Raw genomic sequence first — 27,352 nt, forward strand, 5'->3', positions numbered from 1 at the left:
TGTATAATAAAAATGTTGAAATTGGCCTAGTTTCTGAAACCTGGTTAAAAAATACCTTTTCAGTTAAAATATGCAACTGTAGCTGTTATAGAAGCGATCGAACAGACAAAAGACGGGTGGCGGTGGCAATATATATAAAAAAAGTATTCGCCATTCCTTGCTACGTCTTCCTAACACAAATATAGATGGCACTTTGACATCTATTTCCTCTTGTTACTTTCCAGTAGGTAGAAAAAACAACTCTTTTTGTCCGACATTCACCAACTAATCCGCTCAAATGGGCCTTACATTGTAGGAGGTGACCTAAATTGCCGACACCAGTCATGGGGATGTCGCAGGGGAAACTGATGGGGAAACCTGCTAAAATCCAAAGTTGAAAGCAACAACTTTTACCTACCGTATAACTATATCCCTATGACCACACCTATATCCCTGCAGGAAGGCACGGTCAACCGTATGCTCTAGACTTGTTCCCAACAAATCGCCCGCAATATCTTATAACTCCGCGAGTAATAAACACTCTCAGTTCACATCATTTACCTGTGCTCCTAGAAGTTACTAATGACTTGCCACTTACTGATATCTTCGATTGCTTTGACATAAAGCCAATTGGAAGAAGTTTTCCCGCTTCTGTAATAGATCGCTTCCCCATATTGATGATATTGATGCTATGTCTTTTGCGAAATCTTCCGCAATGCGAAAGATTTTAGTTTTCCTAAAAAACGAATTAAATTCTCCCCTAAACCGTTGCCTCAGAATATCGTTAACCTCATAAAAAGCAGAAATGTTTGGGGGCGAAACTGGCTAAGATATAGACAGCATACCGATCTTATACTCTTCAAGTGGCTTATTAAACTAGTTACAAAAGCGTTACTCGACTTTCGAAATAAGTCCTGGAATATCGCTCTCTAATCCCATATGGCGTCATAAAAAATTTTATTAAAAAGCTAAAAAATAATAGATCTCCGGGTTGTGATGGTATTGCTAATCTTTGTCTAAAAGCTCTTCCCTTAAAAGGAGTAAAATTTCTGACCTGTGTGATTAATATGTGCTATTTTCCGTTTACTTGGAAATGTGCAAAAGTTATTCCTATTGCAAAGCTTAACAAGCCGGCAGATTCTTTGTCCGCATATAAACCCATTAGCCTACTTTCCTTACTAAGCAAAATACTCGAGAAAGTAATAAAAGAAAAGATAACCCTATTCATTGAATCCCATAATATTTTGCCATGTGAACAATTTGGTTTCCGTAGCGAGCACAACACAGTGCAATCACCAATTAGAATTAAAAAAGTATCAAAATCAACTTTCTTCGGTCCAAGTCAACTTAAAGCCAACATTAAAGCCGTCTTTGACTCAGTGTGGCATGATTGCCTAATCCATAAACGGTTTTGTTTAAATTTTCTCCCATTGGTCATACAAATTGTTCAGAATTTCCGATCCGATCCTTTATTGTCCATTTAAGAAAAGCCACATCCACGACAGTAAATATTCCCGCCGGTTGTCCCCAACGCTCATGCTTATCCCTAATATTGTATAATATCTATACCTCAGATTTCCCAACCTTAACCCATTGCACAACATCGATCTTTGCTCTGGATTACTCGCAAGCATATGTAACTGCAAACCTTCAGGTAGCTTACGACTCGGTCGAATCTTACTTTTGTAAGTGGAAAATTGCAGGCAGTCCAGAGAAGACAAAAGCAAAATACTTTAAACATAAACGCAAAAATATATATATTCCAACAACAAATATCAAAATGTGTCGTCTGTTCAGGTCAATCTTCTAAGCAGTAACTTTGTACGGTGCTCCAGTATGGTCAGATACAGTCAAATTTCACACAAACCTGCTACAAATCAGGCAAAACAAAATATTAAAACTATATAAATCTCCCCTGGCATCACTCAACAGCTGATTTACATAACTGAGCCAATATCGAAATGGTCTATAATAGATTAATAAGATTGTCACAACATTTCTCAATTAAGTGTCCAGAATCTGTGCACCAGCGTATAAATGATCGGTCCTAGCCACCTTAATTATAATTTTTAAATAGTAGCATATTTTTAACTGCTTACGTGTTTTGTTTTCATTTACTTGAAATTTTTTCCCAATCAGTATAGTATTTTCATTATAATTTTATCCAATATTAATATTTAAGTAGATAAGGTTTAATTTTTGGCCTGTATTCTTATTATTGTTGAAATCACAAAAATTTGTATGTCATTATTTCTGGAATAAATGAAATGAAATACGTACTCTTTTGAATATGTTAAGAAATATAAGAACTGATAGTTTGCCGATTGCTCATATTTTTACAATCGTGCACATTCGGTTAAAAGCCGAACCCTGTGTTGTCTACACACAATCTCTGTAGATATACTAGCATTCAATCGCGTTTTATTTAAACATAGTGAATATGAACATACATATATTTTTAGAATACCACCCAAACAATCAATACCACCCAATCAACCCACTGGACAACAGGCGACTGAGAAGAACACATCCACTCGACCTCACCACTGGCTGAGCAATAAAGATACCCACTAACCGATGGCTGCACAGGACACTCAAGAGAATTAACCCCCAAAAAATAGCAATGTATCCTTTAATTTAACGTCCCCACACAACACTTAATTATTGTCAGCCTAGGACAGATTTTAAATAAAAGCTCTTCCTGTTATAGAAAAAAAAAGAGAAAATGCTATAGTCGAGATCCCCGACTATCCGATACCCGTTACTCAGTACTCAGCTAGTGTGAATGCAAGCGCGAAATGTCATCTTTTTTCTGGGATATCGATAGATATTAGGGAATAAAATGAGAAAGACTTTAGAAATTGTTCCAAAGTGTCGGCATGACCGTTTCGGCGGCCTTAGAGCGTTAGAGTGGTCGTGGCAAAAAGTTTTTAGGGAAGTTAACAAGACTAATTAATAAGTAATACAATAATATCCAAAATTTTTTTAAAATGTGGCAGTGGCAGTGTTAGGCGGTTTTAGGGCGTTAGAGTGGGCGTGGCAACATAGGTCAACAAACTTGCGCTGCGTCTTTGTCTCTAGAATCTGTATGCTGAATCTCAACATTCTAGTTGTCATAGTTCCTGAGTTCTCGACGCTTATACGGACAGACGGAGATGGTTAGATCGACTCGGCTATTGATCCTGATCAAGAATATGTATACTTTATAAAGTCAATATAACGCTTCTGTTACATACTCAATTTGGAGATTCCTCTGTAATGGCTTGCATTCAATTTGCCATAAATGGGGGAACTGAGAAGATTCCAGACATAAGGTAAACAGTTTCAGTAGAGGCTTACAAAAGGCGTCCGCACAGACCCAGCCAGGAATTCCGTCTGTACCTGTCGAATAAACAGGCTTAGCACGCTTAAGATCGTAAAGCACTGAGCTTTCCTTTAGAGTGGGACGAAATATTAGATTTCACTTTGATACCGCGTAAGAGTATGGCTGTTCGGAATGAGGTAAGGTAAAATACGTTGATTGAAATAGCTTGGCAAATAATCGGCTGATCCGATGTTACCGTAGTATTCTCAAAAAGTAGCGAGGAAGGGTAGCGTAGCGTAGTGTTTTTCCTCATATAGTTGCGCCAGGCGGACAACTATCGTTTTCATCGTTATGAGCACGAGTAATTGGCCTTTGCAGAAGCTCTGTTGTTGAATCCCTCCTCATGGTGGTCGTGGAATCACCGTTGACAAGGAACAAATAACCAAAATCAAATGCACGGAAAAGATGGAAGGAAGGACAACTTTTTTGTATGTTTATAAATGAATCCGACAGTGTTACTATTTAGTTTATGTACTTGGTAAGTTTCATACACTTGAAATGATTATGTCGACACCGATGCTTACGTTTTTATTGAGAGGCAAAACGCGACTGAACTAAAGCTTTAGCTGTGCACGCACAGCTTAAGATGTCAACAAGTTACAGTTAGGAGTTAGGGGTTATGGAAAGTCCTGGACAAGCTCACGTTTCGCTGATAAGCCCCGCTGAAGCGTTGGACAAAGCTAAATGTAAACAAAAGACAAGAGGGAATGCTACCTATACTCGAGTTCCCCGACTATCAGATACACCTTACTCACCTAGTGTCAATGCGAATGCAAAATTTCATCATATTTCTGGGATAGATATTGGGGAATGGAACGAGAAAAAAAATTTAAAAATTGTTCAAAGGTGGGGGCGTGACCGGCTAGGCGGCATTAGGGCGTTAGAGGGGGCGTGGCAAAAAGAGAAATTAAGTTCCCATACAAATGGTAAGAAAATTTTTTGTGCCTAGTGTAAACGAAATTACAAAACTGTTTCGGATCCTGTGCGAACAATTAAAGCAACAATTAACAATTCTTGTTACACTGATCACTAAGCACGGTCAAATTTAAACTAGACCGAAAATATTTAGAAAGAATAGACTGAGAACCGGTATTTTTAAATTTTGTATAAAGTCTGGACTTTACATTTCTTAGGTGTGTCGACAAAGTAAGTGCATCGGATCACAAGAGTTACAAAAGATTTTATAGGGGTATAAAAAATATTTATGGCATCCGACATTATGTGGCAGGAGTAAAGTTCGGACCAATTAAAGGCAGCTATAAAATTATTTAGTTTGCCTTTTTACTTAGCTTCTCTTTTATTACGCTACCTATTTCGATTGTCACCTCAAAAGTAGGATGATATGGGTCTCCAGGTTGAGTAAGAGGTTCTGCTCTGGACAGAAACACACTTTTACAAAACATAGATAAAAAAATCGACCAAGAGAGTTTTGAATATAATTAACTTGCGACAACGATAAGTCGAGCAAGCCGTCAATAAAGTCATGATGTGGTGTGGGATATTCGATTTCCCTTCTGGATATATATTATTATTCAAATCACATAGAACTACCAATTGGATTGGATTCGACTGGGACGGACTGGATAGCGGACAAATAATTTGTAATATAATAACGTAATATAAACAGATCCATACTAAAATGACAGCTTTACGTATACAAATTATATTCACTACGGGACTCGTTAAAAAGTACCTTCTGTGGGGTTAGCGTAGAACTAACCGCAATTAAGTCTCCCCCTCCCCGTCTGGAAGGACGATCATGCCTGTATAAAACTTCAGAGTTATATATACATATCCGGCAATTATATGGGATGCCTCCTGGCCACGTGAGGGGAGCTTAAGTTCTACGGGCCCTTTTACCGCCATACTATCCGGACAAAAATCACCAGAACATATGCTAGAAAATATATTTTTGCACTTTTATTTTACCGGTTTTTGTTTTGTCTTGTATGTGAGGGAACACATCAGATGATATATCCACTGATAAGCTGTGCGGTCCTGTTGATCTTTTGCCAGTGGCTGTGGTGCGTTCCCCTTAGCCTACCACAACCGGCTTTCTTGAGCTTTGGAGATTCCTCTAATAGCTTAGCGCGAAAAGGAGATTATCGGCTCGACGAAAACTATCTCTAGCTACGCCAAAACTGTTGATCAGTCCTTCCAATCCACCTTTTGTTTGGCGCATAAAAGATGTCATCTCACTCGCAACCCCTAGGCAAGCATCATAACAGTATTTTAGATTTGGGTCCTTAGCTAGGACCAGGCGGCATTTATTTTGAAAGCAAAGAGATTCAGCATACAGATTCTAGAGACATAGTCGCAGCGCAAGTTTGTTGACACTCTAACGCCCACAAACCGCACAAAACGTCCACGCCCACACTTTTGAAAGCAGTGTTTATTTTTTTTCAAATTTTGAACATTTTTCTTGTAAATTTTTATCGATTTGCAAAAAAACTTTTTGCCACGCTCTAACGCCTTAAAACTCTGCTAAGCCGCTATGAAAAAGATGAAACTTCGCGTTCGCACATCTATTAGGAGTAACGGGTATCTAATAGTCGTGGAATTTGACTATCGAATTCTCTCTTGCTTGTATTCGGACCACTGCACACTGGGCCAGATTGCCTTTTTTTTAATAAAGTCAAATAATTAAGCTAGAGAGCTGAATTTTTGTAGAATTCTGACATTTACAATACGTACGTCAAATTTCAAGTAAAGACCACGACCACCCATACCGCCCATATTAGGATATAAAATTAAGGAGTAAATTTGGCATGATTATTTCTTTTTATTAATTAATATAATAAATTTAAGCTGCATTTTTCTTATGTATCTATTTAATATACATATAATTATACAACTATATTAATAAAAATTTTCTACGTCCAAATGCATAGAAAATGGATCGTCGTGATCCGAATCCGAGTCTATCATCGCATACCAAAAAATGTTCATTATTAATATGTTCTACATTTGGTGCATCTAAAAAATTGATAACTTCTTTCGGCAAAGCGACTTTTTTATTTTGAGACGATGTTTTGTTTATATTTAGGATTGAAAGTAAAGGATCCGATGAATCCATGGCTCGGTAAATGTCCGTTAAATTGTTATCACGAGAACTTTTTTAATGCTTCAATTATGGTTACATTTTTTAGCCAGATTTTTCATTATATATAGGTGAAAGCTTCTGATTTGCTTAGCGATTTTAGCTTTCTCGTCAATAGTAATATCATTTAATTTAAATTCGCCAACAACCCAGTCAACTAAGGCTTTTTCATTTCAATCTCCTTTGATCCATTCATCCAGCAGAACCGATCGGCTAATCTCAAACTTGTCTTAAAAGGGAAAATATAAACACTCAAGTTGGCACAAATCATTTCTCACTCCACGCGTAAACAAAGATAACAACAATTGCAACATGTTACAACAAGTTATATCTATATTAAGCATACCTTGACCTTTATATTCCATTTTATTTGAAAATATTTGGACACGTGGTGTATTTTTAACAGAATCACAAAGTTGAGTAAAAGTTTCGCCCCAATTTTGCTTGAACAAACAGCTGTTCAAACATATGAATTTGATATCGCATAAAAAATGCAGTGTTGCAACCTAATGTCGTTTTGGTGTCCCTAATCTATGCTCTTTCATAATATATAGTTAAATTCAAAACACAATTTACAAAATTGTTTGACTTTATGCCAAAAAAAAGGGAATCTGGCCCAGGGTGCACTGTAGAAAAACACAAAACCAAAACTTGCCACCGAGCTGTTAAAAGTACCGCAAGAGAGCTGTCTGTCTGCACGCTTAGAACTATAGATTTTGTGTGGGAGAGCAAGAAAGTGGCTGCACAGTGCAGTTTATGTGCATAGTATGCACTGCATACCAAAACAACACCAGAGAGCACTGTGGACAACTAACGAACGAGAGAGTAAACAAAACACAAAGACAGAAACGCAAAAGATTTAGTTCATTTGTTTAAACTAGTGAACAAATCAAAAGATATTTACTCGCGAAGAGAAAGGATATTTTATAATTATATTTTTGACAATATAGAATTATACAAGAAATTATTAAAAACATCCACTGGTTTTACAAACACAAAAATAAATTCGGAGCGCAGACAAAAAGGTTACCGTTCGTTTTGAAGCTAGGAAAACGATTAAATATATATGTATCTATGTATATATAAATAATATAAGTCTTTTTAAAGAATATAAACAAAAACGAGGAATTTTAAGTCATAAACAATTTAATTGTAAATAATTTCTAACATTATTTATTGATCTTGCTGAAACTTGCGGCCGTATAATAACGGCCAAAATAAGGGGAGGAAAATTAAATGAATTGGGTTTTTACTGGCTTTTAAAATAGTATGCACAAACAAGATTGTATTTTTATGTATATTTCTCACTTATCGCCACTTTGATAAGCAGTAACATTGCACAGCCCATTCGTACTTCCACGCCGACACTTAAAAACTTGTTTACTCTTTGTTTCCAGTTTGGAAGTCTGACGTGGTTCAAAGACCCCAAAAAGGCTATGTTTAACTGGGAATATGTAGGAATTGCAGTTATTACGCCAGTGCAGACAGCCTGACTCTTCCGTGTTCATTTACTTTAATAATTGCAAGCTGTCTGACTGTAGGTGAAAGGTAAAAGGCCGTTTCAAACGCAAGGCAAACCAGACCGAGTCCACGACTTTTGACTTCTGGTAACCGATACAGGGTTTTCGTCGTGAGCTTATTAAATAAATATATGAGTATACCCGTTACTCGTAGCGTAAAAGGGTATACAAAATTCGTTAAAAAAGAAATAACGTTGAAGTTGAGATTATTCCTGCAATTGTGTCGCCCACTCTAGCGCCTACAAACCGAAAAAAAACTGACACGCCAACACTTTTGTTTAGAAAAGTTTAGCATTTATCGTTATTGTCTTGCCAATTTTTATTGGTATACCATAAACACTTGATTTTTTTTAACTTTTTTAGTGTATTATTGTTTTGTTGTATTATTGTTTTTTCCGATTTCCATCGATAAAATGTTGTAATTTCTCATTCGCAATTCAACTAGCTGAGTAACGGGTATCTGAAAATCGAGAAACTCGCCAATAGTGATCTTTCTGATTTTGAATATTTTCCTTGGAATTTCCCCTATAGATATTACAATATTGATATCTTTACAGCATTATTATTATGTTCAGTTTCGGTCCATATATAAGGTGCTCCGAAAACCGCTTTTGTTAATTCAGTAATCTGACCATCAACTGGACCCCGGACTGGTTTCCAAACTGGCCCTAGCGCTTCACTTTTCCTTTCGCAAGGGAGTGAAGGTCAGATCATTACGACTGAAGCGGTTTCTAGATGGGAGAGTTGTATAATATCATCGACAAACTCAAAACTGGTTTTAATGTGGACCACTCACAGGGAAGCTAATGTAGTTGTTAGAAAAAGAAATCATTAATTTATTTTCAATATTTATATTATACTATGGACTGTTCAAAAAGCGGCGACAGATACAATACGTTCTCATTCCGGACAGGTTTGCATTTGGCGACATTCGATGCGGACCGGTCGATCTATTCGTTTGTGGGTGTACGGACTCTTGTAGCTGCTTTCAGCTGGAGGAATTTAATTATTATTTTCAACATCCAATCCGATTTTCAAGATTTATGTAAAATTATTCGTAATTTCATTTTTAGCTTACCCATGGTCAATAAAATTGTAATAATATTTTTTCATATTGTAAAAATTACTTAATCAGCAAAGGATACCTTGTGCGCCAAACGAAGCGTTCTTATTCTTACAAATTTATTAAAGAATATATTTACCTCTAAGTAGTGGAAGTAAACGCGCCATAAGTTCACGGCAACGCACTACTAAATTAGGACTACTAAGCTTCGTAAATGAAAGGCGAGGTTCCATAAACCATTATGTTTGATTTGTTACTGAAATTTTCTAAGTGCACGATAAATTTGACCTTAAAGACAACGGATAATGCTATAGTCGAGTTTAGGATAGTGGAAGTGTGAACAAGAAACATATTAAATCAAAAAAATTAAACTTTCCAAATGTACATATGTGCGTGACAGTTTTGAGCTGTTTGTGGGCGTTAGAGTCTACGTGGCAAAACGTTTTTAGGCAAATCGATGGAAATTTACAAGACTAATAAAAAAAACAAAAGAGTATGATATCGTCGAATTCCCCGACTATCAGATACCCATTACTCAGCTGGAAGTGTAAACGAGAAATTCAAATATTTTTTTGAATGTCGGTAAAAATACGCTTTTCTCAGTGTACATTTTTCTAGAAATGGGGGCAAGTCGGTAATGAATCCTTTTTTATGTGAATTTAAAATATTCACGGAAAAGAGAGTTTCTTAGGCCAATTTTGAGCAAGGATTCTAATATGACTATTTGTGTAAGCTATCTATATTTTAAATTTAAATTTTAAAGGCTTTCTTATGAAGAGAGATAAGAAAGGAAGCAAGTTTCCTTAAGTAATGTAAAACTATAGAGAATGCTATAGTCGAGTTCCCCGACTATCATATACCCGTTACTAGTGTCGATAGATATTAGGGAATAAAATGAGAAAAAATTTCAAAATTGTTTAAAAGTGTAGGCTTTGACGTATCTAGGACGTTAGAGTGGGCGGTGCAAAAAGTGTTTTGGGAAACCGATAGAAGTTTACAAGACTAATAAAATTATGAAAAAATATCCAACATTTTTTCAATAATGTGGGCTTGGCAGTTTTAGGTGGTTTGTGGGTGTTAGAGTGTGGGTGGTAACTTGCGGCCACATGGACTATTGATCCTGATCAAGAATATATATACTTTAAATGGTCGGAACCGCTTTCTTCTGCCTGTTGCATACTTTTCAACGAATCTAGTACCTTTTACTCTACGAGTCACGGGTATTAAAACAGATGTATTCATCTAGGGAATACTGCACCTTTGGCAACTATATGGTGTGCTCGGGCGATTTCGGCGTAGACCAAATGTTTTAATGTTTACTAAACTGTAAAATGCAAACACAACTCACAACTTAGCCAATAATTTTTGCTTTAATATTTCAGCATTTGAATACATACATACAAATTTATTTAATAATTTTTTTGTACTGTAGATACAAACAAATGAAAGTTTCATAATTCAAAAAAACATACACATTAAATAACTTCTATGGATATATACATATTTACTTGCGTAAAAGTTTGAAAGCATTCGTGGGCGAAACATTTATTATTTATATGCTACTATGATAACTACGAGTAATATTTTGAAAATCGCACAAGATAAACCTACATATAGCCAAATTCTTTTCAGTTGACAAATAACTCGTTCTTATTGGAATAACATAGGCGCTATTGAAATTGCCTCCACTTAATACAAAATTACCGAACTTAGGACCAAGCCCTGTTCACGTGGCGTATGCGCGACTTACCAATTTTACTAGGGTACGATGGGCAAACTCAACAGTGCTGAAGTTTTTACTTTAAGAGCGCAGCTGGCTCCTAAGAGCACCTACGCCTTCGCTTTATCGTCCTAAGAGTTGGTAACCACCTGTGCACGCTCTTGGCTTGTCTGCGTGCTGCCGGTACGGGGAGTTGGACAGACTCTTTGACATTAACGATCGTTGCGGATCGGGCTGTCGGCGGAGGGGCGGCGGAGCAACGACAGGGCGTCGCGGGCTATAAAAGAAGCACATTTAGTGCGCGCTGCTTTTTGAGGTAGACTCAGTGTTATTTAAACAGCGTACCTGTGCCTGTTCGAGACAAGACTCAGCAACAACCAGCTTGACAGCGACAACCCAGTACTGCAGCCCAGCGAATTAGGCAAAACAAGTGAGTCCGGGTCGAGAGAAGAAACTGGAAAGTTGAGATTCGCACAATATTCTGCTTTCAAAAAGACTTAACAGCTGTGCGTAGCACTGTCGACCATTAGACATTTGCAAGCCAACTTCAGTTCTGAGAGACTGGAACGCGATGGTGTGCGCATTTTAGTGCGGTTTTGTCGATGCCAGCGCAGCAATCTTTAATTGAATTAAATCGAATAACAAACCAGCTCAAAACTCGAATCAGCAGCCAAAACTCGGTGGTGCGTCTTACGTAAAATACCTGTTTGGACCTCATGCATTTTTTATTTAAGCTGCCCTGCACAGGAGTGTTCGAATAAGTAGTGATCTTCGCTTCAAAGAGTACATACAGCTGTGTAACCAGATAAAATGAGCTGCATACGCCGACAGCATAAGCATATCTGGTGTGTTTTCCCCACAGTGAAAACCACTTCTTACTTACACGTATATCTTGTGGGAGAACGGGTTAAGTTTTCGAACGATATATGTATTAGCCCGCCCAACTGCGTATTCAATACCGCAGATGCACACAAGCAGTACAAGTTTATATGTATGTGTGTATAGTATGTTTTTCTTTATGGGCGAAAACTTACGAGATGATAACAGGTTGCCTGTTATGAATTTGTAGATATTATTTCCGCGAATTGACTTGATAAAGTAGTTTACGTTCACTTCGGCAATATTGTTGATGGCAAAATTCTTGTTTGTATCAGTGTTTTGCGTTTTATTTGTTTAGAAACTCGTAGTTAATTACTTACAGAAACTTACAGGCCCCTTGGGTACGGGCACTTACAGGGAATATAGTTATACATGATTCATACATCATTTCTTTTAACTATAAAAGTAAATAAAAAGTCTCTTTGTTCAAACTGGAATAAATTACACAATGTTTGAAAACTCAAGTCACGCAATACAATTCAAACGGTATTATATAGAAGAAGATACAACGTTTTGGTCTATTTTCTCGACTGAGCTAGTGGGAGTTAAGATATTTAATAAGAGGTAATGCTATAGTCGAGTTCCCCGATTATCAGATACCCGTTACTCAGCTAGTGTGAATGCGAACGCTAATCGATAGATATTGGGGAATAAAATGAGAAAACAATTTATAAATTGTTCAAAAGTGTAGTCGTGATCGGTTTGGCGACTTTAGCTAGGTCCAAAAAGTGTTTTGAAAAGTCGATAGAAATTTACAAGACTAAAAAATTTATGAAATAATATCAAAAAAATTTTCAAAAATTTGGGAGTGGCAGTTTTGGGCGGCTTTAGGGCATATTATAAATATGTATATATCCTGTAATTATACTCTTACTTGAAAAGTAATAGAAATAGTACATTCTGTTAGATTCATTAGCTTCGGGGTGTAAGGTTTAATTAACATCCATTTATCGTAGGCATACACTTTACCCCTTAAAGAAACACCAAGTTTTTGAATCGGTTTTAGTAATTAGAATAATTTTTGAAAGCCAACGGCGTCAGTGTTAAGTAAAACAGGAAAAAATGCTTACTTTGGCTAGTCGCCACTGTAATCATACATTTATACAGAATTAAGCGATCACTCCATACAATGTATTTATTGTTAATCAGGATAAATAGTAAAGTCGATCATGCGCATCCGTCTGTCTGTCTACAAAAAATATGCATGAATAGGCATTTTCTACAACATACAGTAGTATTTATACCCGTTACTCGTAGAGCAAAAGAGTACACTAGATTCGTTGAAAAATATGTAACAGGTAGAAGGAATCGTTTCCGACCATTTAAACTATATATATTCTTGACCAGGATCGATATCCGAGTCGATCTGGCCATGTCCGTATGTCCGTATGAAGGTTTCGATCTCAGGAACAATCAAAGCAATCACATTCCATAGACATAGACGCAGCGCAAATTTGTCGACCCATGTTGCCACACCCACTCTTACACCCGCAAACCGATCAAAACTGTTACGCCCACACTTGAAAAATGTGATATTTTTCCATATTTTTATTAGTTTGGTTAATTTCAATCGATTTGCCAAAAACTTTTGGCCATGCCCACTCTCGCGCCCACAAACCGCATAATCCTGCCACGCCCACACTTTTGAATAATTTTGAACTTTTATCTCTAATTTATTTCCCCTATCTATCGATATCCCAGAAAAATAATGAAACTTCGCGTTCGCATTTGCACTAGCTGAGTACCGAGTATCATATAGTTGGAAAACTCAGCTATTTTCCAATTTGATTTCAAGATAAAGTACACATTGCAATATTGCAATAAGTAACAAATTTGTTATATTTCAAATATATGTTTTTTAACGGTTTATCTTTCTTACAGATATTTACTAACATCTTTATTTACAAATATCCATTAAAATGTGTGGTAAGTATTTGAGCACAAATATTTTTTTTCGACTTAGCAGTAAAAGTTTAGACAAATTGGGAACATCTGTTTTTTTCCTCAAGTTATTGATTAATTTCCGTGCTTAACGTTTGATTTTGTCGGCGCACAAAGACTTTTATAAATTTTAAAATGCCGGCATATGGGGCCCGTCCTATTAAGGTTTATATTAAATCTCGCGCAGTAGGCTACTGAGATGTGATTTTACCATTTAAAGAGCATTGATTTAGGCAGCAACATTCAGTGTTATTTAAATTATTATATTAGAGTGGTCTACAAGAATAACGTGTATATTAATTCTTCACAACACTTTATAACAATAGGAATATTTGCATATCTAAATTATCTGACACCCAAGTCCCGCCAGGAGGTGCTGGACCTTCTGGTCACGGGCTTGAAGAGATTGGAATATCGCGGCTACGACTCTACTGGAGTGGCAATCGACTCACCGGATAATAAAAACATCGTCATGGTCAAGCGAACGGGAAAGGTCAAAGTGCTTGAAGAAGCAATTCAAGAGCGTAAGTTCTGTAGAAAACTGTAAACAAAAATAAAAATTTGTCCACAGACTTCAGCGGAAAAGAATACAGCGAACCCGTCCCGACCCACGTCGGAATTGCTCACACCCGCTGGGCCACCCATGGTGTTCCTTGCGAGAAGAACTCCCACCCACACCGTTCGGACGACGAAAATGGTTTCGTCGTAGTTCATAACGGCATCATCACCAACTACAATGATGTAAAGACCTTTCTTTCGAAGCGAGGTTACGAGTTCGAGTCGGATACGGATACAGAGGTATTTGCCAAGCTAGTACATCACCTGTGGAAAACCCACCCCACCTACTCGTTCCGCGAGCTGGTCGAGCAAGCCATCCTTCAAGTGGAGGGCGCCTTTGCTATTGCCGTAAAGTCCAAATACTTTCCCGGAGAGTGTGTGGCGTCGCGGCGTAGTTCGCCATTGCTAGTGGGAATCAAGACAAAAACACGCCTAGCTACTGACCACATTCCAATTCTGTACGGAAAAGGTAAGCAAAGCGCAATGGTTTCTCGGCTATAGCAGTCTCTCCACAGTCAGTTTCTTCACCAGCCATTCCTTTCTCTTCTTACTTTTTGTAATTAACTGTCTATGTGTCGTGGTTTCCCGATTGTTTTCTATAACAACCGCCATTGTTCTGTTGCCACTCCACTCCACTTTGACGGCCCTTCTCTTCCTGCCTGCCGCACCTGTGTTGAACTCGGCGCCGATGTCGTACCGTAGATGACAAGAAGCTCAGCCCCGATCAAGGTAGTCACCTGCCTAACCCATTTGCTTTTTTAATCGATAACACGTGGCTGGGGCTTTGTGCACACTAACTGAAAATGCAAAATAATTCTTTCACCTCTCTTTGACCAATATATTAAAAGCTTGCGTGTGAAAATGTATTGAACAATAATTAACCTAACACTTACACTTTTTTTCATCCGCCAACATTTTTTTTAGATGCCGACTCTGGAAAACCTCAAGGTAATTACAACATGATATCTTTTATTGAATCAATTTAAAATGATACTTGCTTGCTTGGTTTTGGACGACTTATCGTACTAGGCACCTTCCATCTCACACTTGTAATTCTAATTCGGCTTAAATTAAACAATACTTCGATTTTATTCTTCAAAATTTATCTGGTCAGAGTGTATGACAGAAGAAAATTCACTTTTATGCTATATCAGATAACCAATATAAGTTATTCATTTCAAAATAAAAACCATTGGCATATAGTCTCGTTATAATAAACAGAGCTTCAAAATTTAACACATTGTTCGCCGAGATTACTTTTCAGATCAATTGATAGAAAAGAATTCACATAAATATAAGGATATATTTTAGCATCAACCACCTTTCTGACTTCAATAGTTTTCAAGATTTGAGTGCCCCAACGAATAGACGATTCTAGTTCCTAGCTTCATATATTTAATAACATATCAGAGTTAAATATATTTTCAACGTATTTATTTTTATTTCATTCCCTTTGTGCATTATTCAATATATATGCGCACTCAATACCCATTAACCCCCCACTTCTAATTCCGCACCTGCTATCGCTTACCACGGATGACATTGTACTGCCCTTTCTGTATCTATCGCTACGAAACTACGAATGGGGCACGCAATGCTATCAACGCCACGTAAACTGTACATTCAACGAATCATGAATGCCACACAACCAAAATACAAAATTAACGAGCTAGATATTCGCCCACATGGACAATCTCGTGAACTGCCAGTGCTTCCCCGTTCGGAAAGCACTTCTGAGTTTATGCCCTTGGAAGAGAAGGAAGTTGAGTACTTCTTCGCGTCGGACGCCTCAGCCGTCATAGAGCACACTAACCGGGTCATCTATTTGGAGGTAATATAGTTGATTCTTTCTTTTATCAAGCAAAACACATCTCGATGAGGTTAAAAAGCAAGTGAAAAAAATAACTATATAAAATGTACATTTACACGAAAAACTAGAAAATGTATAGTGAAAAATTATTTAAACCTTAAAATAAATCGTAAGTAGTTATTAACGAAAATGTTAATAAAGAATTTTTTCGAATTAGACAAAAAACTTACAGAAAGCATTAAAGAATGTCTGTCAAACGACACGTCACTAACGAGACGGCTTCAAAGGCTATGTCGGTATATAAAATTCGTAGTCTTATGTCGAGAACGAATTCAACATATTTTGGTGAAAAAGGGTGAGCTTTTCCAAATTGAGTAAAGTGGTGTGTTTTTATACACGTTAAGAAGAGCTAAGTAGAGCAAAAGGGTATATTCACTGAAAAGTAAATTGCAGGATACTTGCCGAGTCAATCTGGCCATGCCAGTCTGTCCGTATCTCTTCGTCAAGAAAATTAAGCAGAATGATTTCAGCAATTTCTGTGAATAAACTTAACAGGATAAAACGCTGTAGTCAAGTTACTCGATCATCAGATAGATACTCGTTACTCAGCGAGTAACGAACTACAAAGATTAACTTTCTTTTCGGCATATCGCTAGAAACTTGCAAGGAAAAAATAAATGGTTTGTATTGCCGAATATTTACTTAGCATATCAATTATAAAATAAAAAAAAATTGAAAAGCATTGTTATATATCCTTTCACTCTATTTTTCTGGTAGGACGACGATGTTGCTGCTGTTCGGGATGGTACTCTTAGTATACATCGCCTAAAGAAGAGCCTGGATGATCCGCACGCTCGCGAAATCACTACCTTAAAGATGGAAATTCAACAGATCATGAAGGGAAACTATGACTATTTTATGCAAAAGGAGATTTTCGAGCAGCCCGACTCCGTGGTGAATACAATGCGCGGTCGCGTCCGCTTCGATGGTAACGCCATAGTGCTCGGCGGAATCAAAGACTACATTCCTGAAATCAAACGCTGTCGTCGCCTGATGTTGATTGGATGTGGCACATCTTACCACAGCGCTGTAGCCACTAGGCAGCTGCTCGAAGAGCTCACGGAGCTTCCTGTGATGGTCGAACTGGCTTCCGACTTCTTAGACCGAAACACTCCTATTTTCCGAGACGACGTCTGCTTCTTTATATCGCAGTCCGGAGAGACTGCCGACACCCTAATGGCCTTACGCTACTGTAAGCAGCGAGGAGCCCTGATTGTGGGCATTACGAATACCGTAGGCAGCAGCATATGTCGGGAATCGCATTGTGGAGTGCACATTAATGCCGGACCAGAGATAGGCGTGGCCTCGACCAAGGCATACACCTCCCAATTCATTTCCCTGGTGATGTTCGCTCTAGTTATGTCCGAAGATCGACTGTCACTGCAACAGCGACGGCTGGAGATTCTGCAGGCGTTGTCCAAGCTCGCGGACCAAATCCGAGACGTTCTGCAGCTGGACTCCAAAGTTCAAGAACTGGCCAAAGACCTTTACCAACACAAGTCGCTTCTGATAATGGGTAGGGGCTACAACTTTGCCACTTGTTTGGAAGGTGCATTGGTAAGATACTTTTTTTTGGGTATTATTTTCCCAAGCTTACGTCTTCATTTTACGTCTTTCAGAAAGTCAAAGAGTTGACTTACATGCACAGCGAGGGCATTATGGCCGGTGAATTGAAGCACGGTCCACTGGCCCTCGTAGACGACTCCATGCCCGTGCTGATGATTGTTTTGCGAGACCCCGTTTACGTAAAGTGCATGAACGCTCTACAGCAGGTCACATCCCGCAAAGGATGCCCGATTATTATCTGCGAGGAGGGAGACGAGGAGACCAAGGCTTTCTCCTCCCGCCATCTGGAGATTCCTCGCACCGTCGACTGCCTGCAAGGAATTCTCACCGTTATCCCAATGCAACTACTGTCTTATCATATTGCCGTGCTCCGCGGATGCGACGTCGACTGTCCTAGAAACCTAGCAAAGTCTGTGACAGTTGAATAAACACCTATTTAAATGGAACTCCGACTTTGTACCTCTACATGATAATCTCCACATTTTGTTGTGAAAACTTCCAAACAAGGCATACCTACAAAATACCATTATTATAAAACATTTTCATATTTTCGGATAAACCGTACTCAATTTTATTGAATAAAATTGTTATTATTTCCAGAATAGTAGTAAAGGTTAAAAGATTTAGTAGTTTTCTTTTAGTGTAAAAGTGGTAAACACAGTTCGTTAACAAATTGTTAACATGTAGAAGGAAGCATTTGCAACGGTAAGGTTAATATATATTCTGGATCAGGATCACTAGCCGAGTCTATCTGTGCAGATTTCCCATTTGTCATTTGCACTCGGAACTTTCGGAAGGCATAGTAGGAATGTATAGTAGGTTACCAAAGTTAGTAATCGATACGTCTGTTTATCGTTCGTTTTATGCTGAGAATGAAAAATGTTAAGATCGAGCTTTCTGAATTATAAAAGCCTTAAGAATGCCTGAAAAGTACTGGGTAAACCTCCGAAAATATCCAAAGTATCATTACTTTACTCATCACGTTGCTGGGAAACTACATATCTCGACATATTGAATCGCAATATCAGAAACATTGACAAGCCCTTCAATACGCACAATAAAAATTAAATGAAATAACTAGAACATTTGTTTGCAAACACTTGATTGCCGACATCAAATTATTCTATAAATGAACTGAAAGATTTTATTTTCTTAACGTTTTTAACACCCGCTGGAAAAATTACACCGCGACTTAAGACTTAATAAAGATCACTCTTTAATTTTCAGGAGATATTATTGATTTTTTTCCACTATCATTTTTATTGACTGAGCAATACTCCTCCTTGAATTTTTTGACTAATGCTCCTTTATGCGCGTTACTCGTAGAGTGCAAGGGTATACTAGCTTCGTTGAAAAGCAGGACAGATGGATGGAAATGGGCAAATCAATTTGACTAGTGATCCTGATGAAGATTGTAAAAAAATGTTACCAAGCTTCTTTTATAAAAATAGGCTAAACCAAGTTGCACTGGCAAATACTTCTGTTAAAATATCGATCGTAATATCGATATATGCCAAAACAATATTAATACATTTGGGAACACTATTGTCATGTCTAGTGTTTTTTTTTCTCTTCTTCCTGCGACAAGTATCGCTCTTGTTAATATTACTTAAGTCTCATCAGAATCAGAATAGGAAAACGAAATATTAAACCGAGGAAAAATCCTCGATGTGAAAATCTTGTATACGGGATATACTAAGTAAAAACGATTCGATAAAACTGATTGATGAAAATGGTAATGATGAATGGAAAAGCTTGAAAAATTAGCCAAGAACGCATCAATAAAATATTTTAGTGATTCGTTATAAAATTTTGCTACGAGTGTTTGAAATGCCAAGAAAGTATTTTCCAATTTGGATTTCATTTATAAAAGAAAGAGCCTAGCAAGTCTGTCCGAAAGTAACTACCCGCGCTAAAAATTAAAAGGATAATTAAAATAATTTTTTTCTTTTGAGACTAACAAATAATCATAATCTATATCATAATCTATATAAGTTTACAATTGAGTTTTAAATTGTATTGGGGGTATAAGGGCCGTGAGTAGGTTATCGCTGGGGTGGTTGATCGTTTCGCTGCAGCCGACTTAAGCTGCTGACTCTAACCGTCTGGCAAGGGGACTTGGATGTGCGTCGAACTTGTTTTTAACTCTTTAGCGGATATTTCATCTTTGACAAGCTTGACTTACAAATCTCTCGGCCATACAATTTTACGATTTCGATTTAAAATCGCAAAATCGGGGCTGCGGTTTTCGAATTCATAACATTTTTTTCGATTTGTAAAACGTGCACTTTTGTCTGGCCAAAATTACAAGTAATTACCTTTTTTTTATATCAAGTCAGATCTTATTTACTACTGATACCACAAGATCAATCTGCCATTTTATAAAAAATAGATTTCCGACCCCACCTAACATTCGACAATCAAATTTAGCATTAAGAGAATGTATTAGGCCTTCAAACGAAATGGGGCACGGTACAAATTCAAGTTAAAATAAGAAAAGTTAAATTTGATGAAAAATCATGGAGATGTATACTTTTCGTATGAACCAAATGGTTAGGGATGCGGCAACTGAGAAGTGTGTAACAGCTAGAGATGTTATTGTTGATGATGATGTAACTTAGAGTATGCCGTTCCAGTAACATATGGTGATGATACATACAGCTGTGTTCATTAAAATAGCTGTGCGATGGAAACTAATAAATACAAAGGAATTTTACATGTCCCTTTTCGGAATCGACTTTTTATTCCATTTATTTTTGTAAAATGGAATGCGTAGATAGGGAAACAAGAAAAAGCAAATTCACAACCCAATAGTCTGGGGTCCCGACATAATCAATATTTTCTAATAATGAATGTTCTGCCAAAATGGTATCCAATGCCATTAAATATGAATGGAAGCCCGAAAACCGTAGTACCATACGTAAAACGACAGATATAGAGGATCGACGCATAGTTGGTTTCAGCAAAGTCTCTCCTTTTTCATCCTTTAGCGACATAAAGTCTGAGCTGAACCTGGGAATCAGTGTCGTTACAATTCGGAGACGACTTCTGTATCATAATTTCAGTGCGAGGAGTCCACTAAAGGTTTCCATACTTAGCCCAAGGCATATTAAGGCAAGGTTAAGCTCCCCTAAAACCTACCTAAACTGGCCAGTCTCCAAATGGCGTAATATCCTTTGGACTGATGGGTCAAAAATAGTGCTATTTGGTGGAACTGGTTCACTACAGTAAATCTGACGACCTCCAAACACGGAGTACCACCCAAAACACCCACTGAAGACTTTCAATCATGGTGGACCTAAAATCCTGGTATGGGATTGTTTTTTTTTTAAAATGGTATGAGTCCATAACATATGATTTATAGACCAAAACGCATATGTGAATATACTTAGTGATGTCTTACTGTCATATTCTGAATATAATATGCGCTTAAAATGGACATTCCAACAGGATAATGATCCGAAACACACAACCACATCGCCTAAGAATAGGTTCACCCAAAATAGAATATAGTTAATGCCGCGGCCAGCACCATCTCCCGATTTAAGCCCGATCGAAAACCTGTGGGGGACATTAAACAATATGTGTCGAAGAACTCTCCGACGTCACAGGCTCAGATTGGGCAAGTTGTGCAGGATGCCTGGAGAAAGATAACCCCCAAACGTTGCCAGGACCTGGTGGACTCCATGCCGCGTGGGTGCATGGCCGTACTGGCTAACAAAGGCTATCCAACCAAGTATTAGGCCCTAATTAACACATTAAAAAAAACTTAGTTCTAAGTCAAGTTGAATTTTGTTACTATTATGTCATAGCAAGAAGAACTCAATTCACATTTCTTAAACGAAGCATGGCCACTTGTGCAGAAGCCAGAAAAAAACAAGAGCTAATGTTATCAACAAGTTAGCCGATTATCAGATACCCGTTCCTCAACTAGTGTGAATGCAATAGCGAAATTTCAAAAAAAAGTTTTTTGGCAAAACGATAGAAATCTACACAACTAATAATATTATAAAAAAATATTCAACAATTTTCAAAAATGTGGGCGTGGCAGTTTTAGGGCGTTAGAATGGTCGTGGATTAAGTTTTTTGGCAAGTCGATAGAAATTTACACGAAAAATAACACATTTTTCAAAAGTGTGGCAGTGACAGTTTTTTGCGGTTAGTGGCCGTTAGAGTGGGCGTGGCAACGTGGATTAAAAAACTTACTCTGCGTCTAAGTCTCTAGAATCTCTATGCTGAACCATGAACTATGAATATATGTATATATGAATATATAAAGCTACTTTTTTATTCTTGAATAACTTGTATTTAATGTCTTTGTTTTTCATTAAATGGATTTTTTAACGTAATTTTATTTGAAATAGTATGAATGCGTTTTTTTGGATTTTCCCCTATCCTTAAAGCGAATGCTGGACTATTTTGTATACTCCCATAATGGCCTGCATTGAAACTTATAAAATGTTTTTTTAATTTAAAACACGTATATATAGTTACATATTCATTCTCAATATGAAATTCTTAACCTGATCTTTCAAAAAGCTTCAATCATCAAAGACTATTTGTTTATCGATAACTTAAGCTTTATATTGCTTAATGGCATGTCTTTATGTCTTTTGAAGAGTGAAGTTTTTCAAAAGTTCGTCTTAGGTTTCTCATATGGAGATTGAATACGGTCACACCCTCGTCTTTTACATGTTCGCTTGGTCTCAAGCGTTCCATTCTGGGTACAATTGTGGTACTGTATTTTCAATGTCTACTATTTCAGTTTTTTTTTTTTTATTAACTATTTCAATTTTTTTTTTTCACTTTTTACATATTTTTGGTTTTAGATAGGTTATTATAATGATATTCGGTGATGTCTTGCATTTCGTAAAAAAATAAAATTTGAAAATATGGCTAAGACAAACAAGGTGATTATCTATATCTATCTATAAATTGTAAATGTATATAAATTGTATATATAAACTTAATAATTTCTTTTATTTCAGCTTTTGTTACAATGTGCTCGGTAAATATTAGGTTTGTGTATTGTTAAATATTATTTGATGTTTAAAGGTCTTTTAACTCTGCTGTATAACTGAATACTTTTATAACTTTCCTATTTTCATTAAAAATGTCTTGATTTTTACAATTTTGATTAAGTTTTTCTCGAGTTATAAGGTTTGATGTATTAAATGTAAAATGGTTTCCTATATTTCTGGAAAGTACAAGATGTTGTTTCATGATTGATTATACTAGCTATCCAATGGTCTTTAATAATATTCTTCGCTTGTGTATTTCAAACACGATTATTGTTTTTATATTTTCATCAATAATTTTTCAATTATTGTCCTGGTAATGGGTGATAAGGAAAGTAGGCTCAATTGTGGTTGTGGAAATGTGAGACATTAGGAATATTTCGTTAGTAGAGATTTTATACCACGGTTGTCGTGCTTTAGAAGGTTTCGATTAAATATTCCAACTTCAACCTCTTCGATGTATTATGTAAAATGTTAAATAGTAAAAGGGAGATTTTTCGTTATTTTTCTTAAGATTTTGAAAGGGTATATATCATTTCAATACCGTTATTATGACTGCCAAAATGGTATTTGAAAGTAGAGCCGGTATGATAAATAAATATATTTCGCTTAACAGCTCTTTTTTTCTTTTTTTTTAAACTAAACATTCCTCGTTTGTCGCGTTTTGTTGTTCATTTCTTTTTACATTTTTATACCCGTTACTCGTAGAGTAAAATGGTATACTAGATTCGTTAAATGCGTTTCTTGATCAGGATCAATAGCCGAGTCGATCTAGCCATGTCCGTCTGCCCGTATGAACGTGGAGATAGGGCTAGAAGGTTGAGATTCAGATACAGATTCGAGAGACATAGACGCAGCTCAAGAATGTTGACCCATGTAGCCACGCCCACTGTAACTCTTTGGAAACATGTGAAAAATGTGTATTTTTAAATATTTTTATTAGTCAGTAAAATAGTAAATTTCTATCGATTTGCGAAAATCTTTGCGCCCACACCCACTCTAATGCCCTAAAACCGCATAATGCTGCCACGCTCACATATTTGAAAATTTTTTGGATACTTTTTCATAACTTTATTAGACTTGCAAATTCCTATCCATTTGCCAAAAAACTTTTTGCCACGCCACTCTAATGCCTCGAACCGGCCACGCCCACACTTTTGAACAATTTTAATTTTTTTTCTTATTTTATTCCCCAATATCTATCGGTATTCCAAAAAAATGATGAAATTTCGCGTTTGCATTTCCACTAGCTGAGTTACGGGTATCTGATAGTCGAAGAACTCGACTAAAGCATTCTCTCTTGTATATAATAGATTACAGTAGATGCTATTATTTTTTAAAATTTAAATCATGAATATATTAGTTAATATGTAAATAAGTAATGCGTTAATGGATACTAACTTGCCATACACTGTAAAATATTTAATAGCATACTGATCTGAGAAATTGATTGTTGTGCCCAAATAATAGAAAATCGATTGCCTTGAACCAAGTTATTTGCAGATGCGACTTGGAACGCGAGCTAGAATCTGCCTGTAAAACTTGAAAAGTGTTTAATAAAACATTTAATACTTGCCTTGTAGCCCACATAATTCTCTAAAAACCTGTTTCTATGCTAATAATTCCCATGACTTGTCAGACAACAATCGCACAGAGCTCTCTGATGTGAAAATGACCAATGTGCGACAAGCTTTGAATAGCTTCCGCGTTATCTATACCTGGATTATCTTAAGAAACAGTTCTTCCAATTCATCGCAAATTAGTTACTTAATTATGGAAGTTTACTCATTTGGGAACATTGCTAGGGCTACGTTATTTGAGTTGACAAAAAATTGATTTTCACCGAACTAATGGGTGAGGGTAGTGGGGGTGCGATAGGAGTATCCAGATTTCGCTGTCGTCAAGATGGGTGGTTGTGTTACGGATGTGGTGCTCTCTATTGTGATCACTGGAGTGGTACTGGCTGGTGGCTCGGGATGTATTGTGGGGATCGGCGTTTCGACCGAACTTTCTGTTGTTGTCGAGTAAAAAAGTTGAGTAGTCCTACTAGACTCATCCGGAGTAAAGTCTGTGTTTACCTCGGTGGTATGGTGCGTCACAGGCTTTTCGGTGGTGCTCGTGGCGCTAGTGGGGCCAAAGAAATTTACAGACTTATTGAAACCAATGCGGAAGCCCCCGGAAGAAGACTTGGTCTGTAGCACGCTGTTCAACAGTTGAATTTTCGATGAGATAAGACTAGAGATAAGCTGACTGGTGACAGGCGATGCTCCCACTGCATTCTGGTAACTGGCACTGGAGTAGCCTGTAGGGAAAGAAGTAACACTTAAGTTTGTAATTTACCCCAAACAGCAAATAATATACCACCGCTGGGAGCGAAAACCTTAATAAGGAAAGGTTTTCCTTCTGCCATGATGGCCCCACTGAAGACGATGAGCACACAAATCGATATAGTTCTCAGCATGCTGTTGGCGACTACTTTATGACTAAAAGCGGATAGCCCGCGTTCGCTTTTATAGCGTTCTTTGAAGAAGTCTCAGTTGTTATTGTTGCCTTTTGATGGCTCAAACTGAAAGAGGGTTGTACGACAAGCACTTTGCTTGATGTTAGACCTCAAGTGGTTAGCATACACACAGGTGCCCCTAGATGAAGCCACCGCTGTTATAATTTGGTGAGTATTAGATAAGTAAACGAGGAGCTATAATTTATTACTAATGCGTTTAGTTGTTTTGCCTAAACAACAATCAAACATATATATTTGGTTTTATAACGTATGTAAGTCATTAAACTACATTTTTTATTCTGTTCATTAAATTGTTTTCATGTTATTCTTTCATTTTTGTTACATGAATAATAAAACAATATTACTATGCAATAATAAATATGGACATTATCTATTTATTTTCATAGTGGGCTATAGAATATGAAGAAACCAAAAGAGAATGCACTAGTCGGGGTCCCCGACTATCAGATAGCACTAACTCAGCAAGTCTATATGCGATATATGCGACATTTCATAATTTTTCAGGGATATCCACCGATATTGTTTTCAAAATTGTGTGCGTAACCGTTTTTTAGGTGTAAGGAGGGCGTGGCCAAGGTGTATTCGTATACCCATAGAAATTGGTAAGACAAACAATAAAACGAGGAAATCAAAACATGGTTATACCCGTTGAGGGCGTATACTAGAGTCATTTAAAGTATGTATCAGTATGTAGAAGGAAGCATTTCTGACCATATCATATCATATTCTATATCAGAATCAATAGCTGAGTCGATCCAGCCCTGTCTGGCTGTCTGTCTGTCCGTATCCACCTCGAGATCTCAGGAACTTTAAAAGCTAGAAGGTTATGAATAAGAATACGGATTCTAAAAACATAGACGCAGCACAAGTTTGCTGACCCATATTTCCACACCCACAGACCCCAAACCTGTTATGCCCACACATTTGAAAAATGTTTTGATATTTTTTCAAATTTGTATTAGTCTTTTAAATTTATATGGATTTTCTAAAAAAAAATGTTGCCTCGCCCACTCTAGCACCCACAAACCGCCCATTTTTTCTCATTCTTTGTTGGAGTTGGCGTGGCAACAAACTTGCGCTGCGTCAATGTTTTTAGAATCCGTATGTCTAATCTCAACCTTCTAGTTTTTACAGTTTTTAAGATCTCGACGGTCATACGGACAGACGGACATAGCCAGGTCGACTCGGGTAATGATCCTGATCAAAAATGTATATACTTTATATGGTCGGATATTTGCTAACTGCTGTGTGTTGCCAGTTCCAGTAAAGTACTTAAACAAAAAGTATTCAGCCTGATTTAATTGAATACGCCGCTTAGAATAATTTGGTTTTTACTTTTATTCGTCCCAATATATGGGCTCATAAGTTAAAGGAGTTTTTCGTGCCTCCTCATTGTTATTTTATCTCATAAAAATATTCTCTATTTTAGTAAATACTTTTTTGAAATTCGGCTCATATATAGGCTAAGCTTAATCAAGTCCCCTGTTGTACAAAAATACTGTTGCCACGCCCTTCTATTGGCTACAAATCGCCCAAAACAATATTTCCAAACTTCTCGTTCGCCTTTCCACTGCCTGAGTAACAGGTATCTGATGCACTATAGGCTGAATGGTACCCTTTTGTGGCCAAAAAGCCATTATTCATAAGTCCGTAATACTAAGCATTGATTTTTGACATCATTATGTTAGTATAAGATTAGACTTTAGTGTTGTGTACCAGAAATTTTAAAAAAGTCCCGTACGGTTAAGATATCAGCTGTTTAAAACAGCTGTTCAAGAGTGTCGTGATCACGTGGTCCTGTCGCTATTAAATTAATAAAAAAGTAAAAGAAAGGAATTTAACAAAGAAAAGTTTTTATTTAACAAGTAATGATGGAATCGAAACGGACTGGTTAGTACTATGTGATTGAGATTTTGAATTGTTGAATTTCTTGTGGTTGTCCCTGTAACCCAATACAAAAAAGCACAAACTAAATATCTTTCTAAGTTTGGAAGGTATTAGCTTTGGCCACAAAAAGGTACTATTCAGCCAAAGACACTAGAGTAATTACTTTAATGTCTAATGTAGTTAAGTACTAGATTCGTTGAAAGTACAGGCCGAAGAAAGCGTTTCCGACCATATAAAGTATATTCGATTTGGGAATGTCCATCCGTCTGTCTGTCTGTCCGTATGAACGTAGAGATCTCGAGAACTATAGAGGCTAGAAGGTTGAGATTCAGCATACAGATTCCAAAGACAAAGACGCAGTGCAAG

At 37.1% G+C, this 27,352-nt stretch overlaps 2 protein-coding genes and 1 long non-coding RNA gene across 9 annotated transcripts; 1 reads left to right on the plus strand and 2 right to left on the minus strand.

Annotated features, from left to right (window-relative positions):
• Window positions 1–3,016: 3,016 nt before the first annotated feature.
• LOC120285095 lies at window positions 3,017–4,438 on the minus strand. Its single transcript, XR_005544412.2, has 3 exons — window positions 3,540–4,438; window positions 3,216–3,466; window positions 3,017–3,161 (listed from the first exon to the last, which is right to left on the minus strand). It is a non-coding gene; the product is annotated as an uncharacterized LOC120285095 (long non-coding RNA).
• A 6,595-nt stretch (window positions 4,439–11,033) lies between these two features.
• Window positions 11,034–18,180, plus strand: LOC27208816 (glutamine--fructose-6-phosphate aminotransferase [isomerizing] 2). 6 transcript variants are annotated; one of them, XM_016184367.3, is made up of 9 exons: window positions 11,034–11,176; window positions 13,507–13,551; window positions 13,893–14,090; window positions 14,138–14,593; window positions 14,827–14,853; window positions 15,049–15,072; window positions 15,798–15,955; window positions 16,712–17,551; window positions 17,614–18,180. In XM_016184367.3, the coding sequence occupies exons 2-9, from the start codon at window positions 13,545–13,547 to the stop codon at window positions 17,986–17,988; spliced, it is 2,085 nt and encodes a 694-aa protein (XP_016025871.1). In that variant the 5' UTR covers window positions 11,034–11,176; window positions 13,507–13,544; the 3' UTR covers window positions 17,989–18,180. The 6 variants fall into 6 exon arrangements, with proteins under 6 accessions (XP_016025871.1, XP_016025874.1, XP_016025872.1 ...); XM_016184370.3 differs by having other exon boundaries at window positions 15,834–15,955; XM_039296036.2 differs by lacking the exon at window positions 11,034–11,176 and adding an exon at window positions 11,317–11,429.
• A 6,161-nt stretch (window positions 18,181–24,341) lies between these two features.
• On the minus strand, window positions 24,342–25,101 carry LOC27207968. Of its 2 annotated transcripts, XM_016183593.3 has the most exons (3): window positions 24,940–25,101; window positions 24,657–24,880; window positions 24,498–24,589 (listed from the first exon to the last, which is right to left on the minus strand). In XM_016183593.3, the coding sequence occupies exons 1-3, from the start codon at window positions 25,037–25,039 to the stop codon at window positions 24,524–24,526; spliced, it is 390 nt and encodes a 129-aa protein (XP_016025869.1). In that variant the 5' UTR covers window positions 25,040–25,101; the 3' UTR covers window positions 24,498–24,523. The 2 variants fall into 2 exon arrangements, with proteins under 2 accessions (XP_016025870.1, XP_016025869.1); XM_016183594.2 differs by having other exon boundaries at window positions 24,342–24,880.
• Between the last annotated feature and the right edge of the window lie 2,251 nt (window positions 25,102–27,352).

This window comes from Drosophila simulans, chromosome 3R, assembly GCF_016746395.2.
Source record: "Drosophila simulans strain w501 chromosome 3R, Prin_Dsim_3.1, whole genome shotgun sequence".
In the NCBI taxonomy this organism is placed as follows: Eukaryota; Metazoa; Arthropoda; class Insecta; order Diptera; family Drosophilidae; genus Drosophila; species Drosophila simulans.

Coding starts and splice junctions, on each gene's coding strand:
- LOC27208816 (XM_016184367.3), top strand. Junction 14,594..14,826: donor TCCAATTCTGTACGGAAAAG/GTAAGCAAAGCG, acceptor GTCGTACCGTAG/ATGACAAGAAGCTCAGCCCC. Junction 15,956..16,711: donor ACCGGGTCATCTATTTGGAG/GTAATATAGTTG, acceptor TTTTTCTGGTAG/GACGACGATGTTGCTGCTGT.
- LOC27207968 (XM_016183594.2), bottom strand. CDS start 25,039: ATGCTGAGAACTATATCGATTTGTGTGCTCATCGTCTTCAGTGGGGCC. Junction 24,881..24,939: donor GGTTTTCGCTCCCAGCGGTG/GTATATTATTTG, acceptor CTTTCCCTACAG/GCTACTCCAGTGCCAGTTAC.